Consider the following 18,121-nt stretch of genomic DNA (forward strand, 5'->3'; position numbering starts at 1 on the left):
AAAGCTGATGCTGTCAATGTTAGATTGGATCAAAAATAACTGAAGTACAGACAACTGTATCCAATCTTTCTTTTAGCATTACATAAAATCTCTTTTCTTGTAGTCAAGTTTCTCATTGAACAGCAGGGTATTGACGGATATTTCAAACAGACAAGCATTCTCTAACCCAAGTGAAATACTTAAAAATATTTAAATTTAATATAGTTTCAGCCAAAATTACTTCAGTTCAGGATTCAATCCCAGACAAATTGCCAAAGCTTTGCCTATTAATTTGTTTTTGAATGACTGAATGTTTCTATTTCTGTACATTACCTGGAAGTAAATCAGTATTAGCGCATTCAGTAGTTGGTGGTTGACTGTCTCTCACTTGACCTTCCTGAGTCAGTATCTGATTCTTACTGGCTTCTACAGGTTTTACAGAGCTGTTCTTTTGCGCATCAGAATTAGCTTCTCTCTGCTGAAGATCCAGATGACATGGTCTTTCTTGAGATTTTGCATCATTGTCTAAGTACTTATTGCACTGCTGAAATTCAATAGCAACCTCATTCTTCATATTTACTTCCTGTTTTTCTCCTGGATATGGACTAGCTGCTGAATAGATTTTTTCTGGGCAATTTTGTTCAGCCATTGAAGCACCCTCGTCCTCCTTCCCTGGGATTTCAGTACCGTGAAGATGTAGGAGAGAACTTCCACTTTTATCTGACTTATTGTCTCTATCCTTACGCTGTTTGCCATCCAGGAATCCTTCTTCAGTTTCCACTGAGTGTCTTGAATAAAAGGTCTTTCCGTGCTGCTCTTGAGAAACACTGTCAAATACTTCTGGAGTAAGAGAATCTACTGAGTGCTGACGTGAAGTATGAGTTTCCACTTTATCATCAGATCCCAATTCTTCACATTCATCTACTGAAAGTAAAACAGATCGTTTGAAATTTTTAGTTTTAGAAAACTCCTGACTTACAGTATCATTTTCTGTTGCATCTTCAAAAGCTAAATTATCAATTCCTTGGAACTGTTGAGTGGGCACATTTGATGGAGGGAAGTTTTGTGCAACATTCTCTGCTTCAGATCTGTCATCTTCTGTTTCATCGGCAGAAGAAGAAACTTGGTCTGCTTCCTGAGTAAACTGTGCATTACCAAAAGTAGAACTTTTGCTTTCTCTAGTATTGGTCCGTGAACTCTCCTGATGGGACCAAATTTCAGGTCTTTTTCTTGGTATTTCATCATCACTCGTTGAATTAACACGGAAGAGATCAGAACCCTCTTTTTTCATTTTCACTTCTATTCTTAGGCTGCTATCATAAATTTTTAATTCCTCAGGTGTACTTGTGTCGCTGCTGCTTCTTCCAAGAAAATCATGACATAACATAGTGCTACATTTAGAAATCCCTCTTTCATTGGATCCCTCATCATCCTGAGAGCCTCCAGCATCATAATCTTCTGATCTTGGTTTTATATCATCAGAGGATGTGGTTGCACTGCCAGTATCTGATTCCGGGCTCTCTTTTGGATCTATGGCACCAGTATTCCAGTGGTCAACGAAGGGAGTTTCTGCATTTTCCTGGTTTTCTGGCATTTCTGTAGGGTCTATAAGCTCTGTGTAACTAGGTGAATATTTTTCTGTTATTTGTTCTGTGGAACATTCTGAAACATCATCTAAATCTGCTGTAACTGATTTATATTCAGTCAAGGCTGATGTATCACACAGTTCATCAGCTGTAAGAAATCCCTCCATATGGATCTGAGGAGATGATGTCTCATCTTCTTTATTGGTTATTCTGGAAAAGCTTGACAAAGCATTTTCATCATAGTTAAGACCTGTTTCAGAGTTTAATTTATCACTTCGCTCACTACAGACTTTTGTTGTTTTTGAATCTTTCACCAGTTCTCCTGGAACACTAGCCTTTTGATTGGTTTCCTTGGAAAAGTCTGAATATCCATCACTGGCAGACTGTGCATGACAGTGAAATTCAGCTGTATTATCAATCTTTGTATCTTCAATCTTTTTAATTCCAGACTGATCTTTACAGATTTGTCTTGTTTCCCTGTCATTTTGCACTGAAACATGAAGTTCAGAAATAGTTTCTTCTGTAATCAGAGGAGAAGAAGACTCAGATTGTATTCTGTATTGCACATTTTCAGTAGAATCTGATAATTTTTGTTTATTGGGTTGACAGGACTCCAGCAGTTTATCATCACTGCTGCTTTGCACCGTAGGTTTAAAAGATTCATTATTGTCATGAAGCTGACCTGCCACAGCATCAGCCGTGTTTTTCTCAAGTTTCTGTCCTGAATCTCTGTGCTCAGAGGTGTGCACATTCTTCTGGACAACAGGAGACTCATTCCTTGAATGTTTTTGGGCAGAGGACTGAGATTTTAATACAGCTGATTTCTGTTTCGGGTCTTTACTATTTGTAATCTCAGCATGCTTTGATGGAGCCAAGGTTTTAGGTGTTATTTTTGCAGTGGCTTTTGTTACAGGTGTTTGTGACTGCTTAACACTCTTCTTCTTGGCTGAAGGATGTTTTTCTGGTAGTGTTGTCTGAACCAGATGTTGTAACACATTTTTTTCTTCATTATGTTTTGGAGACATTCCTGATTTCAGTGAATTTGTTGATTCCCCCTGAGGTCCTAACAAACAGTAAAAAAGACTATAAAGATTGTATATGCCAGTCACAATACACTGACCAATTTTACGTTAGCGTTTATGTTGAGAAACAAGTTACTCAGCTTTTCATGTAACTAAGGGATTTAGGGCTTAATAAAGAATGAAGAATTGAGATCTTAAACAAACAGTAGACAAAAATACCATCTTGCATTTACATGCTGTCTTTAAAGCAATTCATAGAATATACATACAGGAATTACTTCAGCCTGTAACTGAGGTAGTCATCACTGGAGTAGAAAGCAGCAGCTCTCTAATAATGCATAGAAACACTATACAGCAGTTTAGCACAGGAAGTGATGAGCACTGTATTCAATTTATATTGTAAAGGAAATGAAAGGAGGCAGAAAATAATTACATTAGTCATAATGTGATTAGAATACCAGAATTAATGTCCCTGCTCAGTCAGAAAACACTGAAAGATCTTTAATGACCACAAATTGACAGAACCTGTGTTTTCTATATCATAATGCATTAAAGATAATATAACTTGAATACTGGAGCTCCATCCTTAACACTTTGTTTCTTTATAAAGCAGTGTTCCCTCTCTGTGGTCTATGATGTCATTTCCTACTCTTGCTATCAGCAGCTTGTGGGTCAGTGTCAGCAGTGCTACTGCTGTGGGGGAACACCAAAATAGGGAGCCAGGAAGGAGTCTGCAGTCCATATCTCTGATGCTTATTATAAACTCTCAACCTACAGCATTTCTGTTGGACTCAGTCATGGTTCCAAATGCAGAAGTGCAGGGGATCAGCAAATAGAAGACTCTGCAATGCAGATTAAACAAGCAAGAGAAAACACCAATTGGCAGTGAAGACTGTCTTCTAAACATTTTGAAGCTGACACATTAATTTGCATTCTACAGTTCAGGACTGTCACCAAAATTGAAATATGGAAAAATCCCAGAATTCTTCAGAAGATTTTTCCAAATACTTGTGCTAAAAAACAAACAGACAAAACCCAAAGCTTTACTTAACAGTGCCAGATCATTTAATTGCTGTATGAAACTTTACCTTGGCTCTTGGGAGAATTGGTAGGTGTGTTTTGAGCCTTTTGTTGTGCTGCAGAACTGGTACTGACATTCCCTTTTTTCTTTAGAACTGTTTGTACATTTTGCTCATTGCATCCTTTTCCTGTTGATTTTTTTGTCAGACTGCAAGGAAATTATTACATCCATTATTTCCAAGCTTAGATCTAGTAATGTTTAATTATATTTAAACAAGCAATATATGTGTTTTAATGTGCACACACATATAAACATCGAAAATGCGACCTAAAAAGTAAACTTTTTGAGAATAAAACTTATTTGTGCATCTATATTTTTAATGTATGTACAAAGATATACAAAATGACCCATTTCACAATTTCATGGTGTTTCAGCTGTCTCCCTATCCAGTTTAACCTATTCCAGAAACAATAAGTTTACAGCACCTTGTGTAGTCATTAACTGTTCCAGTATGCAGAATTCTGAATGACCCATAACAATTTTAAAATTATTAGCATGAAACAGCCCAACACAAAAGCCAAACCAATTTTATCTTTACAGAATTTTTCCAACAGCTAATTCAAATTGTTTTGCAAATAACATCCTACAGACAACCATTCTCAGCTTAAAAAGAACATGTTGATTGATCTAACAGCAAGTTTAATAGTTCACCTGAAACGTTTCTCCCCAAGCTCATACACACATATATAAAGCAGCATATTGATCTGTAACATACCTGCTTGTTGTGACATTAGCCTCAAGCTCAGTCTTTTTTTTTTTGGTGGTGACTCCATTTGATATCTTCACAGATGCCTTTGTTTTCACTATTGTAAAGTAAATTCAAAGTTAATTACAGGGGGAAATGCGCTGGATGTACGTACTGAAAAAATCTAATACATGAAGGTCAGTTATTGAAAATAGCATAGATGCTAAACTTGTAAAGTGTTTACCATTTCATATGGCTATCAATTGCCCATAAAGTCAGTTAATATTAATTTACAGCGAAAGAAAGTAACTCCCATCAATCTATAGTAGATTTTCTTAAAGCTTCCCAGACTGGTTTTCAGCATATGACCAGCCTGAGGCAAATTAGAACAAGACTTAAAAAAAAAAATCATAAAAAATTACCAGTCTGTTTTTTCCCTTCCTCTACCAATTTATCCTCTTTGGGTTCCTCTGTCTGTTCATTGACAGTCTTGCTATCCGCATTTGAGTTTGCTGACTTGCTGGAAGTTGCTGCTACAGTCACTAAGGAGGGAGATTCCTTCCCTGGGGTTTTTTTCAATGGTTTTGTTTTGATCTGCACACTTGAGGTTACTGTCAGCACTTTAGGTCTGGCACCTGCAATTTTTCCTTCATGATTCTTTAGTCCTTTGCCACTTCCAGAATTTTTTTGTCCAGTTGCAGGTGATGTCTTTTCTCCATCTTGCTTGCTAAGCATGCTTTCAGCCTTCACATTTCCATTGTTTTCTATTTTTGTCTTTATAACAGCTCTAGCCTTTGGCGAGGCAGCTTTTTCCCCAGGTTTTGAATCCTTAGTAATCTTGGAAACTAATTTTTTGCCATCTTTTCCCTTTACATCCTCATGCTTTGAAGCCTTATTATTAACAGTGTTTCTATTGGTGCTGGATGTATGTCCAGATGCTCCTAATCCATCAGATTTCATTTTATCCTGATTGGTGGAAGAATCTCCCCAGCAATCTTTCTTGCCGTATTCTGTCCAGGAACTATTCCTTATACCAACAGATTGAGTAGTAGTTTTATTTAGCTAGGATTAAAAAAAAAAAAAAAAAAGGCATCAGAAAAAAACCCCAACCAAAACAGACAACATGTGTAAAACCAAACTGTCCATACTCTTACACTTCTGAAACACATCTACTTTTAAATTAGTACATAAATCTAAAGCAACAACATTCAACAATTCAACATAGAAATAAATTTAAAAAAAAAAAAAAATTTTAGCTTAGTTTGCTGGCTTTCAAGAATATAAAAGTAGCACAAATCACTCATGGGAAGTACTGCTCTATATAAAGAGGAGAGAAAGATCTAAGTAGAGTTTTGCTTTTACTTTGGACAAATTATTTTGTAATGGATATATTATTAGAGGCTGCTGAAGTAAGAAAACTTTTGGGGTTATATGTGCATACTTTCCAAAGAGGAACAAAGCTATGAATTACTACAAACATAAACCCCAAAATTATTGTATAATACAAGTGATGTTTTTAACCATTACCTAGAGTGTATGCACAGAGAAGGGACAATGTTTATTCTCTCAGGTAAAGAGATGCACTGAAATATGGAGAATTAAGTGTAGGAAATGGAATCTTTGTAATACCAGTGCCATTGCAATGTATCCAAGACTGCCAAATCATGTGAAACCCATACTGTTTTTCTACCAAATGATAATGTAGTTTTGATTGTGAGTCTCAACAGAAGAGTTGTTAAGGGCACTAAAAAATATTTTTCCGGGCAGGGAGTGTAAGAGACTTGGTGTTGTGGTGGCTTCTAGTAAAAATAGCAGAGATTCATTAGCTCAGTAGCAAACCATTTGCTCTGGGAAACAGATGAGTTTCATTATGTAGCAAGAGGGGAATATGAGATTCTGAACGCAAATTCCTCTCTTTTATTTGAGCTTATCTGTTTGAAAATGTAGCAGAGCACAGTCTGAGTCCTAAGACGTTTGCAGCAATGAACATTACTGATTCTGCAGAAACAACAGTTCACAAGAAAATATAGATTTTCCAAAAACAAGTTCCATTAAGCAATATGGAAAATTAGTATTCATTTAAAACAAATAATGAAAATAGTTTTGTTTGCAATTATCCAAGTGTTTTTAATGTTTGGATATAAATGTTTACCTGAGAACTAGTGAATACAGGTTTTTTGGCAAGTCTTCGGTCATCACCCTTGTCAAATGCAGCTGTAAAAGGAAGAAGCATTTTCTTTACTATTTAGCAGGAAAGAAGGCAGACAGAAAACAATCCAGCCTACTCAGTCAACTTCATCTGAAATGAGTTCTTTGGGTCCTGTAATTATTCTAGGAAGGCTAATTTTGGTGACATGGCAAATGTTAAGTAGAAATACATGGTTTTATGTTAGGAACAAAAATGTGAGATCTGTAATGAGGTCACATGGCCATAAGCAAGTTGTTTAACTCTTCTGTTTCCCCATGTCCATAGTAGGACTTTTGTTTATCCAAGCCTAATTTATTTAAAGCTGGCAGTGCACTGAGACCTTTGCAAGTGTACAGAATTTACAAAAAAGATGCTTCAAATTTAGAGTAGTAATGACTTTTCAGTGATGTGTTGTTATTTACAGAATATTTATTTATACTATGTTAAGAAGAGATTAATTACATTAAATTATATTAGTTTTGAAAAGTGGTAAAGCCAAAATACCTAAATGTACACAGTAAGATCATAGTGCCTCTTTAGACAGCATGCAGCATAATGGCATGAGAGTTATCCCTGTGATTGTCATGTGGAATTTTCAGGCAGTAAATGCCTTTTTTTTTATCTGATGTACTCTGGGAGGAAAGCAGTTTTCAATAAAGCCTTTGAATCAATTGCACTTGTAGAATACAAAAAGGATATTTATAGACACTGTACAGAGCCAGAATCGATAGGTTTCATTTATGCTTGTATTCATATTTCAGCTGAAAAAAAGGTTTTGCAAAAAATGGATATAAAAATTTAAGCATTCATTATGTTCTGACATCCTACATGGATACATTTTTTGTATGTATAACACAAGTAAAAATTCTACTGAATTCTTAGTGAAGATACTAAAAATAATTTTTATATAGGTCTGTAAAAACACACAAAAGGTATGCTGAAAATGGCACCCCAGGGATCTAATCCTTTTTCTAGCAATGACTCTGCACATTAATACATACCAATATATTAAGACAAAATCCATATAAACTTGTGCCTAAGAAAACACAAGACATATTGTAAATGAAAAAAAACACATTATCATCTGCCTTCTTTTGGCATTTTTTCTCCTCTGTTATAGCCTTCTAATTCTATATAGGCTAAATTTCTAGAAGATAAACCACCACCAGAAATCTTTAAAATGAAAGTTGATTTAAGTTATCCTAGACATATTTGACCTAAAGATTAGTATTTCTCTACCAGTATTGTGTGATCATTTTGTCTGTAATTAAAACCAGATAATTTATGCAAACATTTCAGCCTGTTCACATATAAAATGTACGCTACCTCTGAGTTATAATTTAATCTAAAAGAAAACAAACAATTTCTGGCAAGATGGAGTTTGAACAACTAAGACACACCTTGATTTTCAACATTTTTATTGTATTGAAAATACTAGTGCAAAGCAGCCTAGACATTATTCACAATAGGGACATGATCATCTTAAAAGTAAAACACCCCAAATCATAAACAACCCACCCTTGTTTCTAAAGCCAGCTCCTCAGCTTCTGAAGGATTTCATAATCCAGAAAGAAATAATAAACCTGTTTTACACAGTAGCAGTGAGATATTATTTGACTACATCCCTAAATCATGCTTAGAAAGACTGTTACTGCATCTTTCTCTCAGCATGTAATTGTACAATAAAATTTTAATCTACTTTTCGGCATAAACAATTTTATAACTATCATGTCCTAGCTACTAATGTCTTTAACAAAAAGGACATCAAAATGTTTATTTCACCTTTGAATCAAAAGTGATTTGATTTCAGAGAAGTATTCAACACATTTCTTTTATAACACTGTACTATCAAAGCTAATATTCAACCATAACCTGAACTCCACCATCAGTTCTGCACCCTCAGAAATACCCGTGTACTTCAAAACAAAGAACAAAAACTCCTTTTTGTTGGAAGTGCTGTCTGTTAAAATGTTGAGAGCACACCATGCAGCTCCTTAGGGGCTCTCTGCAGCAGCACACACAGGATCACAATGCCAACCAACCGAGAAGTCCAGCTATCTGCATTTGCTCAGAGCACGAGATAAGCATTATGCAAGAGACAAGCAATATTTATACATCATGGGGAAAACGATAAAGGACACAAACTGAATTCACAGAACACGTAATCTGCTTTGTGCAAATTTAATTCATCCACAGAGCTTATCTCCTTAAAAATGAGGCAGATAAGGTTTTTAATCCTACTGCAGCATTTTCAGTAATTCAGAGTAGCTGTAAATAAGAATAGAATCCATCTACATGGGTTTGGTTTCTATCATATATCCTCCTAAAATGAAAAGGAGGGAAGACTTTTCACAGAAAATGACTGATTCCCATATTTGAAACTAACTAAGCATGCCATCATGCTTCTATTCTAAAACACCACTTCAAAACACAGAGCAGCAGAGATTTTGCTTTAGTTTGTATCGGGCTCCACAATTCCATCTGCATTTTATCTACTAAACAGATTGCTAAAAAATTCTAATGCCGTTTGATGCCAAACATACCTGCTTGTATTTTCTGTTGATGGTCTGGCCTCATCAGCTTCCAGCCTTCTGTGTGACGAACAGCATAAAAAGACTGAACCAGGAAGACCCAGAGCTTATCACGCAGCGCCTGGATCTTGCACGTAAAACCCTGTGTTCAAGTAACAAATCAGCAGCTGGCGAGGGGCATATTGTCATAGCAACCAGTCATTATTCCTTTCAGAATCTACTTACTCTCTAAGCTAGATCAATGATGTCATCACATATATTTTATAATGGTCTGGTAGATGGAGATGCTGTTTTTGAAGGATTATTGCTCACCACAGTAATTTTTTCAGTACTTTAAAACCTACAAACTACAGCACTAGTAAACACTACATTGCTCTTTTTTTCTTTTTGTTTTTCTTCTTTTTTTTTTAAATGAACACCATAATAGCTCTTCACTGTCAGTTGTGTCACAACAAGGTCAAATACTCTAGGGAAAAAGAATGTATTTGATTAAATTTTCATTGCTTTGACCAAGGAGATCTACAATAGCACCAGACTGCATTAATTAATTTTTCATTTATTTTTCATTCTTTGTCATACTATTTATGAATTATTCCCAGAATTAGTTATCCACAGCTTACATATCATTATTTAGATTGTGTGGATATACACGGTATGTTACACACATGGAGACTGACATCTCCACCCAATCCAAAAAACACACACTGGATTAAGAGGCAGTCCTTGCTTTAGAGGACAGTCTTGAACAAAAGCAAATGTAGCTGTGACTTTCACAAAAAGGAGGGGAAACACATAGGGAGAAAAAGAATAAGCTCTCCCCCCCCATAAGTTTTAGATAATGCAACATTTTGATCGGCTTTTTCTCATCACAAATTTAAAGTGATAGTAAAGATCAATAGGGCAGTGTTGCCCATAGGACTTATATTTTCAGCAATACACAGGAACTTTTTTATTGCCATGGATGGGGTTTCTCTTGAAAGTAAAAATATGACAACATTTTCTGTACTTCCAACAGGACCTTGGATTTATGCAGATGCTTTTCTGGGTGACCCCAGTTGCAGGACTGAGTCACCTGAGCTCACACCACATCATCTGATTTGAACCATTATATGAAAAAATATCACAACAGTTTTTTTACAAACTGCACATTGAAAAACCTACCATCTCCTTCACATTTGCAGAGTCCAACAATGTATCCACAGCTACCAGAAGAAAGCAGCTGTTTTCATTATTAATGCTTTTTTCAATTGCATTAAAAATTAGTTCTAGAAGGTCAGGTTTGCTGCTCATTGCCTGTGCCTGAGGAAACAACAAAAGGCAGCCGTTTAAAACAAAAGAGTGTACTTTGTATGCAAGAGCATTACTGAGCAGAGAAGATCTGCTCTCAAGCTGTGCAGGAGGTATTCCAAAGCTGAGCATCTTCCTTTGTATCTATTCCATAACCCGCCTCCTCTCCAGGCCTCTACAAATCATCCTGAGGCCTATTGCTCACAGAAAGTTTAGGAACAAGCACACGGTGATGAATTTACAGCCCCATGCAACTCTGGATTCAAAGACAAAATGTTTTAACATCTCCCTATTTATTTTTTTATTCCTCTATACACATTAAAAAACATCTTTCACAGGAGAAATGAACTGGCTAGATGACTACCTATGCTCTCACCAGAACCTGCAGTATTGCCACATTCCTGCAACTAACAACACAAATCAGTCGAAGTTTGAATATACTGGTCAAGCTCATACTCTCTCTTGTAAGCACATGCTGTTTTTCTAGGGGCCTGAAAGCTTTTTCAAAGCTGGTATTTATACTTCTTTCCAACACAGAAACTGTCCCACTAAATCAACTGTAACATTTGCTTAACTGAGGTGCATAACCTGAACGCAGTGTCAGTCCTGCATATCAAAATATTTATGTGCTTTAAAACAACACTGAAAAAACCTACCTCCTGCCCCCCCCCAAAAAACTTAGCACTGCCTAAGGTTTTTTTTTAAATTTTCCACAGAATTATACTGCGAAGTAAAAGTTGAAGCCATTTTGATAATTAGCAGTCTGAGCTTCCCAAAATGTAATACAATTCAATTTATTTGGAAGCATACAATAACTTGAGGGCACTTTTACCTGCAACAAAACAGAGAAGCCTTCGCTTTGTACTACGTGTAGGAAGTTTGCGACAATAAATGTCACACATTCTTCATGTAGCCTGGATGCCAAGGCCACAGCTGCCTCTGTCCACTTCACTTGGGGGAGGCTGTTGATCAGCCGGTCACTCTCCATCAAAAGGAAAGCAGCATTCTTGTGGTTCTTCAAATAAAAACAGAAATTAACCTGTTGCCAAGTAATTGCTTAAAGAATTGCTGATCGTAAAACAGCTTCTCTTCAGTCACTGAACTTTTGCACGAGGATCCAATCATGCAGTAATTTCTCTTCTTTAAATAAATTTTATTATATATATTTTTATTATACCTGCCTTTGAAACTAAAGCAGAAAAAGAAAAATCCACTGGTTCTGTTTTGCCTGAAGTTAGGTAGTAAAGTTTTCAGTAGGCTTTATTGTATTTTTTCAACTGTATCATTACATACTGCAGTCCTGAAGAAAATAAGGCAAAGATTAAGTGGAGAAACTATTCTGAACAGAGAAAAACATTTTAGGTCGCTGAGAGATGTAATACATTTTGAAATAAAATAGCTAAGTCAGTGTTTTAGGTAAGCGTGGATGGTCCAGCTTTTGGGATACACAAAAAACATTTTCACAGTTATGAATCCTTTTGATTTCCAGATGGAGTTTTAACTGAACTTACCCTCTTTGTTGTCTATAGTTTCTCTAAGAAAAGTAAATGTTACGTTTCTAAGTACATTTAAAACAAGTGAAGAGTTTTGCTAATATTTATTACCGTGTGCTTTTGGTTCTTTCATGCATTGCATCAGCACAGTACCTGAGGGCAACTTCTACTGCCTAACACGTCACTTGAAAAAAACTTGCAATTTATGATTATCCACATTAGAATGGACTGAAAGCTCTATTCAACATGACCTAGCAGGACATTGATAAATTATGCAGTAAGATCAGTAACACTAGAAAAAAACAGCAATTCAGATAAATATTTGACACAAAATCCCCTACTGTAAGTTTGGATCACAATCATGTTTGTCCCATGCAACTTCAAAAGCAGGGAGGACCTTCTCTGTGCAGATTATAGTTAAAATAAAAAATCTGACCATCCATTGTTCAATTAATAATTTTTGCTTTACTCATCTCTGGGCAAAACCAAGTTGCTTCTATGCATCTCAGGTAAATTAAAGATTATATACATGCTTATGGTTTGATTTTGCTCCCACTGGACTCAATTACAAGCTTTTTGAATTGTCTAGAATTCAACCCCTGCTCACAAGGCAATAAGCATTTGCGCCCATTAGACACTTCCAGTGAAACATAAAATGCCTTCATTGACTTCTAATTAAATCAGTACTTTGTAGGAGTGGCTCTAACTGAATTTTACTTCTCTTGTTATATTTTTTTCCTAACCATTCTAAAGTGGAGTCCACTTTACTTATCTAAAAAACCAGTAATTTTCTTGCATGGAGTTGAGAAATCAGGGTTAGGTACCTGAAGAGTGCTTTAAACTGTACCCCCATTTTAATGTTTCTGTGTTTATCCATTGTGGCTTCCCAGGGATTTTCTGATCAGCAATCTCCTTTTCTTTGTACCTTTTCTCCTCTAAAGGGCTGCCCCTCATTAACTAGGCTTTACAGTTCCAATATTGGTAAATGGAAGGATCAGCAGAGTTATACTCATTAACTGGGGGTAACCGTTAAAAAGTTTTACAGCAGAGAATTCCAGCAGCAGAGAAAAAGAGGATTGTAACAGTAGCCCCTGCAAAATTAATGTCAGACCTTTTCTTCTTCCTCCCTCAAGCAGCCTTAAGCATTTTTGCAGATTGTGAAAAACTCCCCTGGGAATTCCACAGGTTTTTGGAATGTGTGTCTTAAGCTCTCGGAGTCGAATGAACACTCAGCAGAACTGGTCTCTGGGCAGAAGAGGCTTATGCTTTATTGTATAATTTTGCAATTTTAAAAGCTTTCAAAACCTCAGTCCATAAAACACCAGTGAATCTTGCAACACAACTTTTAAACCAATCATACGGGATCCAAATCACACTAGTCCAGACTGGAAAAACCTTCCAGAGAAGCTGGGCATACACCCGGAGCACTACCAAGTACCACAGTGCTATGAATGTTCTGCAAGTGCTGGCAGCTTAAAGGTAGCACATGTATTTCAACCCAAATTGTAACCACTGCATCTTTATATACTGGAATAGGCACAGAGGGGAAGGAAGGCCCGAACATTTCTCTTTAAACTGTTGCCATAATGTTGCACAAGGGCCCGGAGAAGAGCCTGGAGCTGTGTCTACATTCACTCTTGGCTACAGGACACACCCGAGGTAGTTTAGAGATGGGCAGTGGTGTAACTATGAACACCTGTAGATCTATACCTGAAAACATTAGTTAAAACTTCTCAAATATTTATGCAACATATGACACACAAAGCTATGTGTATATTCTATGAACAAATCAGTATACTGATCTGATATAATGGCAGAACACCTAGTGTCTTAAGAGATACTAGGTGTACTACTGGGATATTATAGCTACTATCTTTATTGTCAGAACTATGCATTCTGGCAGAAGGACTGTTCAGGCTTTATAGCTGTGGATACTCTTAAGCTTCTCTTGGCACAGCCACATAGCTCTGAAGTCTCTTCGGTTTTCAGGCTTTCACCTGAATATGCAGTAGCAGCCACTAGGGACCTTACAGATAGATCATCTAGTCCCAATCACCCTGCCAAGGGCAGTGACCAAGTTTCTCAGAGCCCCCCCCAGCCTGGCCTTGAACACTTCCATAATGTTGCATTAGGATGTCACAGCTGTGGTTCAAAAACTTATTTTCTGTTATTACGCTGGACGTGGATATGACGATCACTGGGCTGTGTGCCATGCAGCATAACAAGGACATTTCACATCAAAATCGGGTTTCAAATTGTTATTTTAATGGAAACTTTTACATAGTGTAAATGTACTACAGATTTAAAATACTACATTTGTTATCTCTTAAATTACATTGTACAGCTAAATAAGGAAAAAATGTACATAGCTCTATTTTTATACAAAGCACACTACTTACCAAAGAGTTAATCAACATAACAAGACAGTTGTTCTGAAGTTCAGTAGGTAAATTGGCAAAGCTTCTCTCTGACAAACATTTTGCAAAATGTTTTCCTACCCATCTGTTGAAAAGAGAGCCACTCTTAGGTAAGGAAGATGAAAAATGTTTTATCTTCACTTGTTAGCATAAGTGATACCTCTTAACTATTATGAAGAAAAAAAATATTTCAAATGTGAAGATCTTATATGCCAAAATAAGTCCTATCTCCCAAAATAAGATAATTTAAACAGAAAGCAGAGAATCAAAAACAAACAATATTTTATTTTATTTTACTTACTTCATGCAAGCAGCATACAGGTTTTCCACTCCCAATGAATGAGCAATAGCCATGCATTCTAGTACAGGTTGCTGTTTTCCAGGAACAGGCTAGAATTGTTAGAAAATTACCACAATTATTGTACATTCTGATTTACAGAAACCATACAGAAGTACAAAATCTTCAGTTCAAACAGAAGTACTGTTAGCTACCATGGTATTTAGGTTTGTTTGCCTTTATGCAGAATATGGAAGTCATCTGCTTCCACGTGTCAGTAAAGCTGGATTCAGCCTCATGAGCCTAATGCATGAAAATGCTCAACTCTAAGGAGGTATTTGTTTTTAAACTAATTTTAATTGAACAGAAATATTTTCTAAATATATGCCCATGAAATATGATATGCAGATATACAGCATTTCCTTATCTCCACCGAGAACAACTACATTTACAATGGGACATGTTAAATTATAGTCAGCGTAATTTAATATATTGAATTAATCGTGTGGAATACTGCTTTTCATCAGCTGGGGTTTACAAGTTTCTGTAAACAGGTAGATGATACCACAGGCCTTACTCCCATCATCAGTCCCAGTGAAATTAGCAGACTCACACATAAGAACAGGGTCTGTTGACTCAAGGTAACACCTTGACCACACAGTTAGTAAATATATTTTCAGTAGTATGTGTTAAGTAATAGAATCAAAATTCTTGGGCTTTATAGCTGACAAAATAGCATGAGAACTGATGTACCTTTTGGAAAAAGTTGCAGTAATCTCTTTTCAAAATGTAGATAGCTACTTCTTTTAGCCCATCCAGCCCATACATATCTGCAATGCCCAACATGCGACTGAAGAGAAAGCAACAGAAATCAACGAGTCATTTTGATAAATGCATTTTGCTTACAAGACAATTGACATGCTAATTTCTCACCTCTTTGTTCAGTCAGAACTTACTGCAGAAATATTGATAACCAAGTGTGCAACTTGCCAAAGAACAGTCTTCAAACAGAAACATATATTCACCTAATAATAAACTCCCAGCCACTGAGTTCAGTCTATACAACAGTAAGCCTCAACTACTAGCTGAGAAACTGTTTAGAAGTCTCTCAGCTTCTCTATTTTAAGGATAGCAGGTGAAAAAGATATTTGTGCCAGTGGAGTTTTGGCATTTTGTAGGGTTTTTTGCAAGGATTACATAAAATGTTATGACATCGTTATGTCCCATTCAAATATTAAAAAGCACAGCAAGCAAATTATTAATTATTTTATATAATAATCAATACAATAATTTTATTTTCTATATCAATTCATTACCTAAACATTAACAGTGGGGCACATTATGAACAATTCCATATTTTTAAGAAATTGTAGCTCTTTACTGTTTAGTGGCAGAGTTCAACATCTCATATAGAAATGGTTTCAGGGAATAATTCACAGATTTCAGAATTTACTTCACTAATACAGGATTATGTGTAAAAAAAGTGATTAAGAACTATCCCAGAAGAAAATGCCAACATCTACATTGGTTCCTATATATCACCTTTTATGGATCTAAGACTCACTACTTAGCCTTCTCATCACTTGAATAATTATTTTAAAATAAATTAAAAATATTAACTGTTATATGCTATCACACATTGTATATATTATTCTGAAAACTAAAAGGAAGGCACAGGCAAATTAGGAATTACTTTGGTATAAAACATCCTCCTGTTTTTCACACTCCTCACACAGTATTCCCAAAATGGCTGGCACACCTTTTCTAGTAGCTGTCAAATAAACAAGATTCCTTCAACAGCTTTATTTTTGGAATTTTCCTTCTGACTTTTAACTGAGAAAATACAGAACAATCAAATGAACAAAACTACAACTAAAAAATAATAAAAGTTGACATATACCCAACATCAACTTTGTCTGGGAAGTCCAGAATAGCTCCATATATAAAATGCAAGATGACACTCATTTCTGTATGGCTTATGCTGCAAAAAAAGAAAGAAAAACACAAATAAAGACATGTCCTGAATAAAATGCACTACACTTCTTAGCCAAAGGAAGTTGGTCAAAAAGCTGATACATCATCCAGCTGTTCTGTGAATGGAAGGTAAATGATCTCATAAAATTAAAACTATTTTCAAGATTACTGCAATGCAAAAGTATCTAAATGGACTACTTTTGGGTGAATTTAGCTACTGAATAGTCTTGCTAAAACTTTCTAATACTTTAAATTTTTGAAAATAAGTCATAAGTAGACTAATACTAATAACTATATTATTTACACTGATAATATTCAGAAAGGATTTTTTCATCAGAGCAAAGCACTTCACTAGTAATAAATCAATTATTAATTAACTGCATATGTTAAAATTGTTTTATAATAATTATTTTTTAATTCTTTATTTTATGATATATTTATTTTTTCCGACAATAAAAACACATTTTGTAGTTTTATTAGAATGCTAAGTAGGAATGTTACATCTCAAAATTTAGAAAGTCTTTACTCAGATTAAGGAAGCTGGAATTCCTACACGGTAGCATTTGCATCCTTTCATAGTCCCAGCACCACAATGCAGAAAGGCACAGAATGCCTGTTTTAAATGATGGACACGATCTCCTGAACAACACCTCATTGTACTTGTGTACATACGGTTTTGTGAGCAATCTTCAGAGCCCACAAGTGCTTTGTACATTAGTGTAAATGGAATATAGTCATGCAGATGGAGCTAAGACCCTTTAAAACATTAGACATGTTTAAGCAACTGACATTGATGACTAAAAACAAAAGGAAAAAAGCCCAGTGTTGCAACATGCAGAAAAGCAAAATCAGCACAGTTGTCTCTGTGTATCAGTCCACACGATAGCCAGGAAGTCACCAAGGAGTCTCCCCAGTCTTGGCAGTTGTTACCTTATGCAGAGTTTTCATTATTTCAGATTAAGCCATACGTACTTTATAAGTGCTACAAAAGAGAGCACAGAAATCAGCACTAAGCAGAAAAGTGAACTGGAAAAGGTAAAATTATGGATATGATTCATTATAACAGAAGTTATGAGACACTGGCATGGGAATATGCTCATATAAAGATTAACTACTTCTCAGGAGAAAACCTCTAGTGAAAAATTAGGATGAAATTTTCTTAACCACATAGAAATCAATTATAGAGAGAGAAGTGTAAATACCAGAGTAATTGGGGACTATCAGCCCCTAAAACATACCATAAAAGCTAAGGAATCAATTAAATTACAAGTATAATGTTTTATAGGGATTAGGAATTTATAACCAAATCAACAGACAACCTTCCTGATTTTGCAGCAGTATTATTACACTGACAGCAAGTTACAATTATGATCATTTGAGAAGGTATCACTTGGCCAAGCAATTTTCTATTAACACAAAGCAGTTACATTTTGCAGCACTGTAAGGTACACAGTTCTTCCTGAAGAAAACCGAGTCAGCCTACATCATGCCTGAACAAAAAAGCTAACATGTACACAGATCAGTATTCCTTTGCTCTTAAAGGAAACCTAATGTATTTCAATTGATTTTTCTGATACTGAAAAGAACTAACCTGCCAGTCC

General features: G+C 35.7%; 1 protein-coding gene across 1 annotated transcript in view; it reads right to left on the bottom strand.

Annotated features, from left to right (window-relative positions):
• Window positions 1-18,121, bottom strand: part of BTBD8 (BTB domain containing 8) — a 40,209-nt gene that overhangs the window by 8,944 nt on the left and 13,144 nt on the right. Inside the window, exons 6-17 of the mRNA XM_064663946.1 lie at window positions 16,447-16,527; window positions 15,300-15,396; window positions 14,571-14,659; window positions 14,252-14,354; window positions 11,192-11,374; window positions 10,234-10,371; window positions 9,085-9,214; window positions 6,506-6,567; window positions 4,776-5,415; window positions 4,384-4,471; window positions 3,676-3,815; window positions 313-2,628 (exon numbers count right to left, since the gene is read on the bottom strand). Coding sequence (XP_064520016.1) covers window positions 313-2,628; window positions 3,676-3,815; window positions 4,384-4,471; window positions 4,776-5,415; window positions 6,506-6,567; window positions 9,085-9,214; window positions 10,234-10,371; window positions 11,192-11,374; window positions 14,252-14,354; window positions 14,571-14,659; window positions 15,300-15,396; window positions 16,447-16,527 — 4,067 coding nt within the window. The remainder of the gene's footprint in view (window positions 1-312; window positions 2,629-3,675; window positions 3,816-4,383; window positions 4,472-4,775; window positions 5,416-6,505; window positions 6,568-9,084; window positions 9,215-10,233; window positions 10,372-11,191; window positions 11,375-14,251; window positions 14,355-14,570; window positions 14,660-15,299; window positions 15,397-16,446; window positions 16,528-18,121) is intronic.

The sequence above is a fragment of the Pseudopipra pipra genome, chromosome 9 (genome assembly GCF_036250125.1).
Source record: "Pseudopipra pipra isolate bDixPip1 chromosome 9, bDixPip1.hap1, whole genome shotgun sequence".
In the NCBI taxonomy this organism is placed as follows: domain Eukaryota; kingdom Metazoa; phylum Chordata; class Aves; order Passeriformes; family Pipridae; genus Pseudopipra; species Pseudopipra pipra.